Raw genomic sequence first — 15431 nt, 5'->3', positions numbered from 1 at the left:
ATGCACTTGTAAAGGCCTTTAAGTCTCAGTGATTACAGGGGAACCCAGGAAATTGGGATGCTAATTTCTAACACCAATGCTTGTGTTAAATCGTATATCGAAGGGTCTAAATAATCAACAAGCATTACCAATTGTTCATACCATCAATGAAGAAAATGAAGCCCACGGTGATCAAACACCAGCTGGCGGCTGTGGTTCAGGTGGTAGAGCGGGTCGTCCGCTAATCGTAGGGTTGGCGGTTCGATTCCCAGCCCACGTGAATACACGTACCGAAGTGTCCTTGGGCAAGACGCTGAACCCCAAGTGGCTCCCGATGGCAAGTTAGCACCTTGCATGGCAGCTCTGCTACCATTGGTGTGTGTGAGTGTATGGGTGAATGAGAACCAGCGTAAAGCTCTTTGGATAAAAGCGCTATATAAGTGCAGACCATTTACCATCAACGTGAACGACAGCTTTTTGTGGTTTTTCCGTATCGAAATTCAGAGCTGAGCCTGAAGTGGAAGTTATGATATTTACACACAGAGAGCAGATTTTTGTAAGTTATCAACATTAACATTATGAATATGGTGCAATTGATTTTTTTTTTTTTTTTTTTTTTTTTAAATTCAAACAGACGTAGTTCATAATCGTTGATTGAATAAACATTGGTCAGTACAGGGTGTTGTGGATTATGAACATGTGCTTAACTTTGTTAAACTTACTTATGGTTTATTAATGCGGAAGTTCAAGGTCTGTTCATGTTCGTAGCATAATCTCCACGATAACCATAAAAAAAGAGCCCTGTATCTGTGGAAAAGCTTAGACATTGACGCAGTCATTCACACAGCCCTGGTCAGCGTGACCATCATTTTATCCTCCTATGATGTCAATAAGAAATAATCTAGACTATTAGTCATGACCTGTCTGTGCTGTGTGTGTGTGTGTGTGCATTGTAGACTTGGATAAGCCCATGCTCACGGTACACCAGACTATCAGTGATGTGAGAGGCAACTACTACCAGGAGAAGACGGTGTTTCTGCGCTGCACGGTCAACTCCAACCCTCCGGCTCGCTTCATCTGGAAACGAGGCAGCGTTTCCATCGAACAGAGCAAAGACAACGGTGTGGACATCTACGAACCTTTATACACACAGGTACATGACGGCCACGTACGCGCACGACATTTCAGCAATTCTCATATTTTCAAAAATTATTTTCAAACATACGATGAGGGGAAATCAGAACGATGTTTTTAGGTTGTTTTGATAAGCTGCGAAAGCTAGTCCGCCGTTCCTTGGCATTTAGGTTTTCTGAGAATCCAGTTACGTCAAAATCAAAAGTTATCCTAGTCAAAAATCACAGCAGGGGTCAGTGAACAAGCAGACATCAAAGCACGAGGAAAATCCATACTCTTAGAACTGGAAAAAGATCTGCGAGTCAAAACCAGGAAACCGGACCAAAAAAAGGGCTCGGACTTAACGGACATGAAAGCACGATAAGACTCCACAACCAGACAGAGAAACGGACGGGTTTAAATAGACAAAGTAATCAGAAGATAATACAAAACAGGTGAGAACAATCAACACGCAATAAAGAAATAATCCAATGACAAGACACTGGCTGAGAGATAGGACTAGAATCAAAACATGTATGGTGATCAAAACAAAAACATGCAAGTGTGCTCGTGCTGGAATCGAAGAAGAACCTGAGGAAGAAGAGAAGACGATGAAGAAAGGGGTATTACATGACATTATAATTTCTGTAGTAAGGTTTTACCATGATTGCGATTTGCACTGCAGCCAAACTACAGTCTGAAATTCCTTTTGACCAATCAGAATCGAGAAGTGCAACGTTATACACAGAGGCATTTATTCGATTTCCCATTCCTATGTTTACAGAAACGGTACCATGAACATGTTTGCAGCGAGCTTGCAGAGCTCTGGTACATGACTATCTGCACCTGTACAGCAGGTCCAGACCGCAGGTCAGGGGAATGAACACGGTGGAGATGGAGCTTGAAACTAGCAGGCTCCCCTTTGAAATTCTGTAGAGTTCTGTACCCTTAGAGGTGTAACTTTTTTTTTTTTTTTTTTTTCCTGCAAAGAAGTACAAGGTATTTTTTTTTTTTTTTCTTAGTCGTCTTTAAAAAAGCTTAAATATAGCACCCTGAACAGTTCTTTGGCTTGTCCACCAGGAACCCCTGAAAGCAAACTAGAGCTCAACCAAGATGGAAACATTATGATTTTGTATGGGAGGCATGATGGTCACCTCACCTCACAGCTTCAGCTCAGGTTTGACCCTGAGATTGGGTTACTGTCTGTGCTGAGCTTTGCATGTTCTCCCGTGTCCTCAAGGGTTCCCTTTGAGTTCACTGGTTTTCTGTCCAGTTCCCAAAAACACACCTAGTGCTTCTGGGATTGGCTGAATGAAAAAATTAATCTGATATTGGGTCATTATAGTGTTGTTATTATTATTATTTTTCATGGAAAGCAATGGCCATGAAAGTCTGCTTTTGTGAAAATACAAAAAGTTCAGTTTGTTCAAAAGGCAAGCCATTATTTCTGGGCGGCTGTGGCTCAGGTGGTAGAGCGGGTTGTCCACTGATCGTAGGAATGGTGGTTCGATTCCCGGCCCACGTGACTCCGCATACCAAAGTGTCCTTGGGCAAGACGCTGAACCCCAAGTTGCTCCCGATGGCAATTTAGCGCCTTGCATGGCAGCTCTGCTACCATTGGTGAGTGGGTGAATGAGACACAGTGTAAAGCGCTTTGGATAAAAGCCATTTACCATTTATCATTTCTGAATCATTAGACTACCACACATACACTTACTGTAATCTGTCGTTTATTTCAATTTAAGAAGCGATACACTGACCCACCCTGGTTGTGGTTCAATAATATCTCATTTGCTTAACATATCAGAGAGAAATCAAGCTCATTATTAACACGACTCAAACAGGCTATTTACTAAAATGTCAGCATTGCTCATTATAAAAACCGGATGGTCACAATCAGTGAAATCATGGTTCATTCAAACGTAATGCCCTCTCTCTGTCATTCTAATTAGGGAGTGATGCGTAGCTCTGTTTTGTGTTTGTTTATTATAATACATGCCCTTCCCATTTAAAGACCACGAACCATTATCGAGGTGCTGGATTTGCACCAGAAGCCTGGTGAATATTTGGAAAGAAAAAGAAAAGTCTTGTTGTGCGAAGTGCATGCCGAAGCAGCGTGGACTCTCCAGGGTCAGACAGCAAGGAGACCGGATGATGAACTCGGGATCTGAAAGCCGTTATTAAAGACCGGATTGCGTTCGCAGAAAAAACGAGGAGAAAGAGAGAATTGATGGCTTTGTAATACATCGTTGTAATGACATTTTAATGATTTTGCGCAATTATTTACAAATAAAAAGTGTAAAAGGTGTGATTGCGTATTGCTGTGAAACCCATAAATTAGTTCTGGTGCAGTCATCATCAGTCGCCACGGAATTCGTTGAATGGAGTTGCTGATTTTAACTGATTTTGGTGGATGGCCTCGTCTAAACAGAGTTGCAGTTGTGCCATAATCTTTCCTTTTTAAAAAAAAAAATAAATATATATATATATATTTAAAAAAAATATATATATATATAAATATATATATATATATATATATTTTAATGTATTCAATGGTACACCATGGCATGTTAAATGTCTGGGCTATTTTTTTTTTTTTTTTAATTATTACTAATTATTTTTTTAAATAACCAAATGTGTTGATTGATTTTTATTTTTTATGTTATTTTTTTATATATTATTTATTTATTTATTTATTTATTTATTTATTTATTTGGATAGCTCCTTGGTCTTCATGATACTGTTTTTGTTTAGGAATTTATGTATTTAGTTATCCTTTTTTAACCAGGAAGATCCCATTGACGAATCACAATCTCTTCTTCCAGGGAGACCTGGTCAAGACGGCTTCAACACACAGATAATCACAGAAAACAATCCCCATAGGAAACGATTAATAAGATTAAAATCAAGAAAAGCACTCCCAAGTCTCCTTCAACACCGTTTGCAAACGCCGTTTAAAAGTACTCGGGGATGAAATATCTCTAGTTTCATTACATCTTGCAGATGGTTCCAGGCCCAGGGAGCATAAAAAGAACAAGTATGTTTGCCAAATTCTGAGTATACCTTTGGGACTTTTAACCGAATGTGTGATTGAGATCTAGTGTAATAACTATTTGTAGAAAAAGCTAAGAGATTAGAAATATAAGAGGGCAATTTACCTTGAAGCGCCTTAGCAATGAACATGTACGTTTGCAATTTCCGACTCTGATGCAAAGACGTCCGTGCCGATGAGTCGTACAGTATACAGAAATGAGTATGTGAATCTGCACCATAAACAAAGCGTGATGGACACAGTCCAATTTCCTTAATAAAGATGAAGCCGCATGCATATAAACAAGGTCACCGTAATCGATTATAGATATCCACTATTTTCTTTCTAGCCTCATGAGGAAAGCAGTTTTTAATCGATAAAAGAACCCCAAATTTGGTTTAAGCTCCTTCAGCAGATTATCAATGTGTACATTAAAAGCTAGCTTTTCGTCCAACCATATACCCAAGTATTTCCAACAGTCGTTCCATCTGAAGTTGAAATTACCACGCCCGTTACCTTAAAATGCGTACGACTAAAAATCATACATTTTGTCTTTCTTTCATTTAAAATCAATTTCAACTGTAACAAATGTTGTTCTCCAACACATTTATATTCAGATCATGAGACACTTTAACTGCACACAGGTCGACGCCATGCAACTAATTATGGCAACTGGTTGCTCCAGAGCTCATTTTCATAGCAACAGGGGTGAATACTTATGCAATCACAATCTTTTATTGGTCAATCATTGTTAAACAGTTCAGCATAATGGGCTATTTTGTGACGCTTCGTGGTGTATAATCTCGGTTAAGTCCATCGCTTCCAGGTCGTAACACCACTGCAAAGTGTAGAAAAGTTCAAGAGGGGTGAATACTTATGCAACACACTGTATCTATCGAACTCAGAATTTAGGTCCTTTTCACTTTTTAGGAGAATCATTTTAGAATATTTCTCCATTATGATTACTACTACTACTACTACTACTACTAATAATAGTGGTAGTAGTAGTAATAATAACAATAAAATGAAGTAAATAAACAAACACCTGTTTTATTAACTATTTTAAAATCAGCAAACTTTCTTGTTTGTGATGAGTCGCGATGGGTTGAACACACAGCTGTTACAGACTTTGCAGTTAAACAATTATCATTTTGCATTGTCAATTTAGCATTCATGAATTTAAACCCTGTGTGTGTGTGTGTGTGTGTGTGTGTGTTTGCAGGGTGAGACTAAGGTGTTAAAGCTGAAGAACCTCAGGCCTCAAGACTTTGCGAACTACACATGCCAGGTGTCCGTCCGTAACGTCTGTGACATACGGGATACGTCGGTCACCTTCCGATTAACCAACGCCACCAGTGAGTTTTGCTATTCTTAATATTTCTCTGCTTTGCGTTCCTTGAATCTCTCTCACACTCGAACTTGTTGACGTTTGTAAACCGTTTTGGCCAATCAGACCTTGCAGGGCGGAGCTTAATTTACTTAAAAAACCAAACACGGGATGCGTAACTATTTACATGGATTTGCGTGAAACTTGAACGATGTTTAGGACTAGATTCTGAGGACATCTATAGCGTCCGGGGCCGTAGTCATCCGTAGGGAGTGGAGTTCAATAAAAGCGTTTGTCAGATGGAGCTGATATTTGGTGTATGGTGCTGTAGGTGGATTTCTAATCATTCCTGGGTTCATTAACACACATAGCCACCATCAGCCAATCAGTTTAGAGCAGGCATTTCACAGGATTAGCTTTGAGGCACGAAGCGGGAGCAGAATGTCGTTTGTTTGTTTGTTTGTTTGTTTGTTTGTTTGTTTATTTATTTATTTACTTATTGTCTCTTTGAAGTTCTGTGTAACTTGACAACTAGCACTGAAGGGTGCTTGTACCCTGCTGATCCTATCTGCACCTGTGGTGGTGTTATTATTATTATTATTATTATTAGTAGTAGTAGTAGTAGTAGCAATATTATTATTATTATTATTATTATTATTATTAGTATTAGTAGTAGTAGTCATTTTATTATTACTATTGTTAGTATTATTATTGTTGTTGTTGTTAGTATTATTATTATTATTATTAGTAGTAGTAGTAGTAGTAGTCATATTATTATTATTATTTTCCCTGCAACTCTTTACAATTCATGTAAAAATTTTATTGTGTAAGCATGTAAAAGAATGCAGAACACACACACACACACACACACACACACACACGCAGACTTTGTGATAGAACTGCACAGAGGAGCAAAAACACTGCCAGAAAGTGTAATTTGTTTTTCCACATACTACAAAATGCAACACATGAGAGATGCCCCAGCAATGAAGGAGTGACTTGTTTTTCTGTTCATTTTTTATTCTTTCTCGCTCTCTGAGCAACAAGAATACAGCGAATGTGAATCAGGAATGAGAAGAAAACAAACCGAACCCCCCCCAGCAGCTCACACAGGGCTCGCTGCAGGACTGTCGTCTTGTATATTTGTAAAATTTGGAGGAAAATGTCCAGATCTTTGAGCGTTTGTGTCTGGGAGGCGAAGCTGAAGGTGACTCTGGATTTGCAGAGTCGAGTGCGCACTGTTTCATATCACAGTTGAAAGAGAGTGAAACTCCAACCGAGTCCTCTAAACGTTAGTACGAAGCGGAGCGCCTCGATTTAAACACGTTCTTTAGATTACAGCGATTGCGTTAAAAGTGGGGGCTCGTCGTAAATAAGAAAACGTGATCGTAGTCGCTTTCCTTCTTCTTACCGTTCCTGTCAATTTGCTCTCGCATCTGCTGTTAGGACCTTTTCCAAATGTGTGATGAGGGTTGTCCGTTCATATTAATTATATTCCCGTTATACCCCAGTGCTGCTGAAGCCTCATTTCCGATTGGTCAGAACGTGTCGATTCGCTTTCTCTGAGAAATATGAAGCCAACCTCACGTGAATACATATTAGGAGCACCATTTAGCCCTGGTAACTGTTAAAAATTCGTTTAATCTTTTTGGTGAAATCATTTTTCAACATTAAATATGACAAGACATGCACTTAACTATTGAAAGAAACCAGTGTTATCTTGTTATTTGCTGACATTGGTTGTATTTTGCTCTAAAATTAGTAGCAGGGTTGAGTTATTTACTTATTTATTATTTTTTATACCATAGATTTAGCAAGTGGTTATCTAGCATCCATCCTAAAGGCATGAGGAAATTACGAACTCTTTCATGGTTTTCTTTTTATATTAGTCATTTACTTCCGGTCTATAATTTGTGTAACAAGGGTTGAATTTTCTAAGCGAATCCCAACAGTCAAGAGCGCGCTATCGCTGAAAAGAACGACGAGAGATGAGAGAACGCACTTCTCTTCTTTTCCCGATCGTCCGGAAATTCTGATGATGCAACTTCCATGACTTGTGGAACGTTCAATATTTCATAGGGGCGAATGTGTTCACGGTTAAGTGAACGTTGTGGTCTAAGAGGTATATTTATCGTAACCTAGAATGGAGGCATCATGGAAAAAAAAAAATTTGGGGGGGGGAGAAAAAAAAAACGCCAGTAGATGTTTCCGGTATTTTCATATATTTTATTGTATTTTTATATTTCAAGTGATTTAAAGTGTGATTATAATGGGCAGGACAGGGAGAAATGCAGTTTCCCATGTGCTGTAGGTTAACATGCTCATTAGATTGTTATGAAGGACACTTTAGCTTTGTTTACAATGTGTTTTTTTTTCCACTTGCATACACTATTCAGCCATAACGTTAAAACCGTTGACAGGTGAGGTGAATAACATTGATTATCTCGTTACAGCGGCACCTGTCGAGGGGTGGGATATATTTATTGGGCGGCATGCGAACAGTCATTTTCCCGAAGTTGACGTGTTGGAATCAGGAAAAATGGGCAAGCGTAAGAATCTTTAACAAGGGCCAAATTGTGATGGCTAGACGGCTGGGTCAGAGCATCTCCAAAACAGCAGGTCTTATGGGGTGCTCCTGGTATGTAGTGGTTAGTACCTATCTAAAGTGGTCCAGGGAAGGACAACCTGGGAAGAAGGGAAGCTGGCGGAGGAAGTGTGATGCTCTGGGCAATGTTTTGCTGGGAAACTTTACGTCCTGGCATTCATGTGGATGTTACTTTGACACGTACCGCCTACCTAATCATCGTTGCAGACCAAGTACACCTCTTCATGGCAGCGGTATTCCATTAATAGCAGTGGCCTCTTTCAGCAGGATAATGCGCCCTGTCACACTGCAAAAATTGTTCAGGAACGGTCTGAGGAGCATGACAAAGAGTTCGAGGTGTTGACTCGGCCTCCAAATCTCTATCCAATCGGTCATCCGTGGAATCTACTGGACAAATAAGTCCGATCCATGGATGTCCCACCTCGCAACGTACAGGACCAGTCGGCGTTATCAGGTCAGAACCATGTGTGAATGTGTATGGTGAGTGTCTGAGAAAGACTTAGACTTGATGATGTACTGTTGAAGAGTGATGTGACAGGAAACGATGGGAGGAAATTAAACTGGAGAAACGAAAGCAACAGAGAAAGAGGGAGAAAGTTCTAGAAAATGGCGTTGTACTGGCGCAGCTGGTGCAGCTCTCACTCCATCAGTAGTGGGCTGCAATTACAGTGCCATCAATACTGTAAACCACTGGGTCCCTATATCAGTCAGACAACTGGTAGAGGTTCTACACACACACACACACACACACACACACAGACACACACACAGAAGTACTCACCTGCATGGCTAATCAGAGGAAGACCCGCAGCTACACACACATCATGGCAGGGCATGTGAGCATGCAGGCCACGAACATTGCCCCAGGCAGGATTTGTTCCCCTGCCACACACACACACACACACACACACACACACACCCTGCGTATCTACACATTATGTATGGCACTCCTGGCTCAGTCTTGGGGAGTTGGACTTCCACTGAAGCAACTTGCACCACTTTTGTGGCCACACACACACACACACAAACATATGCTAAAGGACAGTTTAAAACAAACTTTTAGTCATGGCAGATAAAATCCTATGACATTTTTAAATCCATTTTTTAAATACATACCAACGCTGCTGTCCTACACTAATGCACCATTTTATATTCTGGAGCTGTCTTGATTTGTGTTCAACCAATCAGATGCCGAGGTTTATTCATGATATGGACAGCAAAAATAGGCAGTATATACTGTAGTAAAAATACCCATTAGGCTAAGAGATGAGCATAACTGTTCCACTTGAAAAAGAAATAACTTGTGGAGTAACCCTTCAGTCTGTTTACATTTAATACTGTGGAACGTCCATGAAATAAATTAGAATTCCGTGTGTGTGTGTGTGTGTGTGTAGGTTGCAATCAAAATGATTCAACCCCAATTGAAAGCAATTGAAATAGTTCACCAGAACGAATGCTTCAAGTGGTTTCCCTAAATTCAGTTGAAAATGCAACTTATAATGATTTCTCCAGTCAAAATGATTCAACCCCCTGAATAGAATCCCTCTCAACAGCACAAATATGCAAAACAGGTGTTGTTTCAAGCACACCTGATGCAACTAACTAATCAAGGGCTTCATTAGCTGCACCAGGTGTGCTTGAGCTGGAACACATGAAATACCTGAACTGGCTAGGGGCAGAAAATTATTGAAATACCTGGACGGGGCAGAAAAAGGAAGCTGTCGACGGCTGCAAGCACATTTCTGAGAAGGCAGGTTGTGAAAGTCACTCGAGTGACTGCAAAAGACTTGCAGCGAGACTTGGTGGCAACAGGCACTGAGGTTTCAGCGAGCACAGTAAGGCACGTACTAAACGCAGAAGGTTTCCATGCCAAGAACTCCAAAAACACAAGAAAATTACTCTCAAAATCATAAATAAGTCGCAGAAGTTTTGGGATTCTGTTCTGTGGAGCGATGGAACAAAACTGGAACTTTTCAGCACGATGGATTAGCGGTATGTCTGGAGGAAGACGAATGAAGAAAGAACAAGTCAAGCATGGTGGAGGCTCGGTGATGCTCTGGGGCTGCTTTGCAGCCTCTGGCACTGGAAACCTGCAGCGTGTGGAAGGCGACATGGATTCATTGAAGTATCAGGAAGTCCTAGGAGAAAACGTCACGCCGTCTGTGAGGAAGCTGAAGTTTGGGCGTCATTGAACCTTCCAACAGGACGATGATCCCAAGAATACCTCAAATTCCACCAAGGCTTGGTTGCAGAAGTCATCCTGGAAGATTCTACAGGGCCATCACGGTCACCTGACTCGAACCCCATAGAAAATCTCTGGTGGGATTTGAAGAAGGCGGTTGCAGCGCGCAAACCCAAGAATATTACTGGACTGGAGGCCATTGCTCATGAGGAATGGGAGAAGATTCCCCAGGAACACCGCCAGAAGATCTGCATCTCGTTTGCAGCAGGTCATAACAGCAAAAGGAGCTCTACTAAGTACTAAAGATACTCACCATGAAGGGGTTGAATCATTTTGAAATCATTATAATTTGCGTTTTCAGTTGAATTTGGGGAAACCACTTGAAGCGTTCGCTGTGTTGAACTATTTCAATTGCTTTTGTTTGATTTGTTCATCGCAAACTGCTGAAAGTCTGTACATTTTGACAATAAACCTGATTTGCACTGGGGGTTGAATACTTTTGATTGTAACTGTAAATGTCAAAAGGATATAAAGGCAATTTTCTCCACTGTCCTTGTGGCATAAATGGGTTCAGGATTATACTCTTCCTCAAGTAGGTCATGGCACAGGCAGACAGTCAGACACACACTATATACACGCACACACATAACCACACAGCATGATTGATTTTTCTATAATGATGTTTGCTTTCTTTTGCGCTGCCTGCCAGAGATGTTACGCCACATCCTCCTTCCACGAGTAACAGAGCCATAAAATGTCACTCGGGTCTCTCTTCAGTATCTCAGTGTCTCGTTTTTGGCTTGTTCTCCGTCACTCACCCAAACTAGAAAGCCCTAGCTGTCTCACTGATCATGTTCCCATACCAGTAAATACAATGGGCCTTATTTATCAGTCTTAGTAAAGTCGTAAGTATGTTTTCAACGGACAAACCACGGAAAAACTCCTGAATGTTTACGGAAGGTTCGATTTTCAAAAAAAAAAAAAAAAACACACTGTGAGAAAACAAAAAGACAGACATTGACAGAGTCTCACAAAATGTAAATTTAATCGAATTAAATAAGCAATTTAACCTCTCTGCTGTAATCCATATACACTGTATATTTTTGTGTGTATATATATATATATATATATATATATATATATATATATATATATATATATATATATATATATTTTGTGTGTATATATTTTATTGCACTAATTATATGACTCGAAGCCTATCAATCAAGGTTCACTTTAGTGGGTCTAACTATACATAGATTCACACAAACTCAGGCTGGATACGAATGTTTATTTCCGAACTATCTGGATTATCATGAATGCCACGTTTCTTGTGTTAATACTCGATTAGTTTGTGTTCAGTTTGATAAATGAGGCCCAATAAACGTTGCACAGCTCAATCAGTGATACTATGGTGACGCAACATACGCTAACCCCTACCAGACTTCATGACTGTAATCTGTTCCAAATGCTCTTATTTGAGAGCGAGAGAGTTAGTGGGAATTTTAAATGCAGGTGAATTTCCTACTATTTATGAGGACCGTAAGATTAAATGACGAATCTCCTCCGATGAGAGCCGAGCCATTTTGGTATTAAGACGTTATCCTCTCGACAGCGCTGCACGGCTCGTAACTAAAATCTCCAGCACGATAGAGTCCTTTCAAAAATGTCCGATATTCCTCTCAACATAAAGATTAATTATAGACACCCAAAAGCTTCACAGATTTCGGCATTCTCGTGATGGAGTTGAGAGTGTAAATGAAAAACTGGAATGAGATATGGATTGGAATCGGCAATTTCAGGCCACGGCGTACTCTCGGCTCCAAATCTCCTGATCTGTTTTCATGTCCGCTACAGAAAAGCAGCTGAGCTCATGCAACGTTTTACAGTGTCTTGCATAAGTATTCATTCCCCTTCTTCATTTCGTAGGGTTACAACCTGGGAGTTAAACGTAATTAATTGGGGTTACATGTTTTGGAAATATTCCGTAATGCCGAATCGGTAGAAGACGAAAAGGATCAGAGTTGTAAGGAGGTCATTAGCCAGAGATCCACAGCTCAGATGGGAAGAACAGTTCACAAGACAACCATAGCCTGGATATTCCACTTGTAGGCTTTATGGAAGAGTGGTGAGCCTTATAATATCCAGTTTGGAGTTTGGTTGTAGGCATGTTGGAGATGTGATTTGTGAAAATGGGAACAGTCAGACGATACCAAAATTTGGTACAAATCTCTACGTTTAGAGGAACCCAAACACCGCTCACCCTGAGGACACCATCCCCACAGTGAAGCATGCTGGTGGTAGCATCATCTTGTAGGGATGCTTTTCCTTAGAACGGACTGGGGACGTGAATGTGTTAGAATGGCCCAGTCAAAGCCCAGCTCTGGCAAGACTCGAACATTTTCTGTTCACCATTGGTTTCCACGCCAAGAGGAACTGGCGAAAGATATCGGCATTCACGTGTGCCAAGCCGACAGGGATTTTTTTGTTTAACCTCTGTTGTCACAATAAAATATTGTACCTTTTTAATGGGAAAATCGTTACTTTAAAATGGGTAATTGTTCTTACACGAGGTAAGCACACCGCTTAACATTCTAGAGATGCTCGTTGGCTTTGGTGGATGTCAGCAATTTAATAAAGATCCTGATTTATAAACAGCAGAAATGTATAGGACGAAAGGAGACTCGAGTTATATGCAGATCAGCCTGCCTCTCATTACACCTACACGCCGCTGCTGTTCTTTATCCTTTATACATCCTCCACTGACTACTAATACACCATCAAACATAATAAGAATGAATGTGCACATATGTATATGTGTGTATGTATGTGTGTGTGTATATATTTATTTATATATATTATAGCAGATTGGAACAACAGCGAGTATAAGGAGGAGGGGAAAAAGGATGCCACAACATTATTCAGCAGCGCTAATTAAGCCTGGTGTCGTTAAGTCAGCGGCCATAAATTGCTTTAATGATGCCGTTGTCGTTTCTGCCATCGCAGAGCACTAATTACTTTCTGTCTGTTGCTGAGCAGTGGTGGTGTTGATGCTAACCGTTGTTTGTATGGAATTTAATACGAGAAAGACTTTGATTGAGCAATCATAGACAGGACAAGGTTGTGAGAAGACTGAGTAGCGAGTGCTGTAATTGGCATTTCAGAAACTTATAAACATGTATCACTGACATTACTGTTTTTGTTTAATTGATGGCTTATTATTTCCAGGCTCGTTCATTTCAAAAAAAAAAAAAAAAAAAAGACATTATAGATTTAGATAACTTCCAGTAATTAGGTGTGTGGTGATGTACAGCTTTGAGGGTTTGTGTAGATAATTGGATTTAATTATACAATTCGCTTCTATACAGTAGATATATATTTAAATCGACACACCTAATTAAAACCTGTTGAAATTGCAGGTTTTTGTGATGTAAAAAAAAACGTTTCTATAGGATTTGGTCTGCAGAGAGCATGTATGGGATCTCACTGTCAAAAGATATCGATCCGGATAAGGATGCAAAAAATTTTTTCAAGGCACTAGATGTACCATGGAAGACCATGAAGGCCATCATCAACAAGTGGAGAAAACGGGGCACCACAGCGACATCACCAAGAACAGGACGTCCCACTGAAATTGACGAAAGGGACAAGACGAAAACTTCTTCGGGAGGCTGACATGAGACCTACAGCAATATTAAAGTAGCTGCTGGAATATCTGGAAAGTAGTCACTCCTCGCATGTGTCAACAATCTCTCATATTCTTCAGATGTCTGGGTTACGGGGTAGGGTGGCTAGATGAAAGCCCTTTCTCATGAAAAAACAAACGTACAGAACATTCAAACCCACCTAAATCACCCCAAACCGTGTGGCAAAATGTGTTACGGTCTGACGAGACCAAGGAACACCATATCCACGGTGAAGCATGGTGGCGGCAGCATCACGATATGCGGCTGCGTCTTTTCTGCTGGGACTGGGGCTCTAGTCAAGATCGAGGGGATTACGGATGGCTCCAAATACCAATATATTTTGGCACAACACCTACAGACCTACAGCTGTTAAACAGCTGAAGATGAAGAAAATTTGACCACCTAGCACGATAACAGCCCCAAGCACAAACCCAAGTCAACAAAGGAATGGCTTCAGAAGTAGATCGATGATTTTGGAACGGCCCAGTCAGAACCCACATCTAAACACCGTCGAAAACCCTGTGGAATGACTTGAAGAGGGTTGTACACAGGAGATCCCCTCACTATTGAATAGATCTGGTGCATTTCTGCAAGGAAGCACGGAATAAAATCGCCGAATCAAGATCAACAAGGTGCGTTAACAAAGTGTCGCTTAGTTAAGGGGCGTGCACACGTGTACAGCCAGGCTATCGTAACATTTCCATTTGTTTTTCACTTTTGTTTGACAATTTTGTTGCTCGCTGTATTATATTCCAGGCGGAAAAAAGATCTCGCATCACGAAACCCTGCAATTTTAACAGGGGCGTGTAGACATTTTATACCCTCTGTATGTTCTATACGCTAAACGCATTATATAGATATGATATTTCCGGAGAAGCTAAATCCGTGCTTGCTTTCTAATGAGGTTCATTATGCTCTTATGGGCACGATGTACAGTTTGATGGGTTTCACCCGATCTGGATGAGGATCTCATATTGTGCTTTACTCTCACCAGTCACAACTTATTGCAAAACGTCTGCCTGGGAAGTCCCGAAGAAGATTATGCAGTATATAATTTATTATTATTTTTTATATATATAGTTTTGATAAATATGCAGCCCTGATGCTAATAATTGAAAGATTTGATTCAGGCTTTTTGACAGACCTCAGTGTTAGTGCTGTGTCGTAGATTAACGTATATTTCCGCTGTTTATACGCTACATCTCTGCGTAAAGTTTTAAAGTCTGGGGGAAAAAAAAAAAAAGAAAGTCAAGTCATAGCACTTCATTGCTCACTTGGTTTTGCTTCTGTGTTTCGACCGAGAAGCTGTTCTCAGCATTAAATCAGGCACTTGGGTCTCATCATTCACTTGTTCTCTCACCTCATTTCCCCCTTTTTGCTGCGAGGAGCCGACTCTCGCTTTGTCCCCGTCTCCATCAGTTATTCTCGCTCCGTCTTGTCACAAGACCGACAAAAGTTCTGTAAAACACATCGCCGGTAGTACCATGGGACGGGCAGGAAGTGATCCG

At 40.5% G+C, this 15431-nt stretch overlaps 1 protein-coding gene across 1 annotated transcript in view; it reads left to right on the top strand.

Moving 5' to 3' along the window:
• Window positions 1–15431, top strand: part of LOC128605214 (MAM domain-containing glycosylphosphatidylinositol anchor protein 1) — a 192346-nt gene that overhangs the window by 101407 nt on the left and 75508 nt on the right. Inside the window, exons 5-6 of the mRNA XM_053620427.1 lie at window positions 936–1132; window positions 5346–5478. Of these exons, the coding sequence (XP_053476402.1) occupies window positions 936–1132; window positions 5346–5478 (330 nt within the window). The remainder of the gene's footprint in view (window positions 1–935; window positions 1133–5345; window positions 5479–15431) is intronic.

The sequence above is a fragment of the Ictalurus furcatus genome, chromosome 3 (assembly GCF_023375685.1).
Source record: "Ictalurus furcatus strain D&B chromosome 3, Billie_1.0, whole genome shotgun sequence".
In the NCBI taxonomy this organism is placed as follows: domain Eukaryota; kingdom Metazoa; phylum Chordata; class Actinopteri; order Siluriformes; family Ictaluridae; genus Ictalurus; species Ictalurus furcatus.
This window is presented reverse-complemented; position numbering and strand designations above follow the sequence as displayed.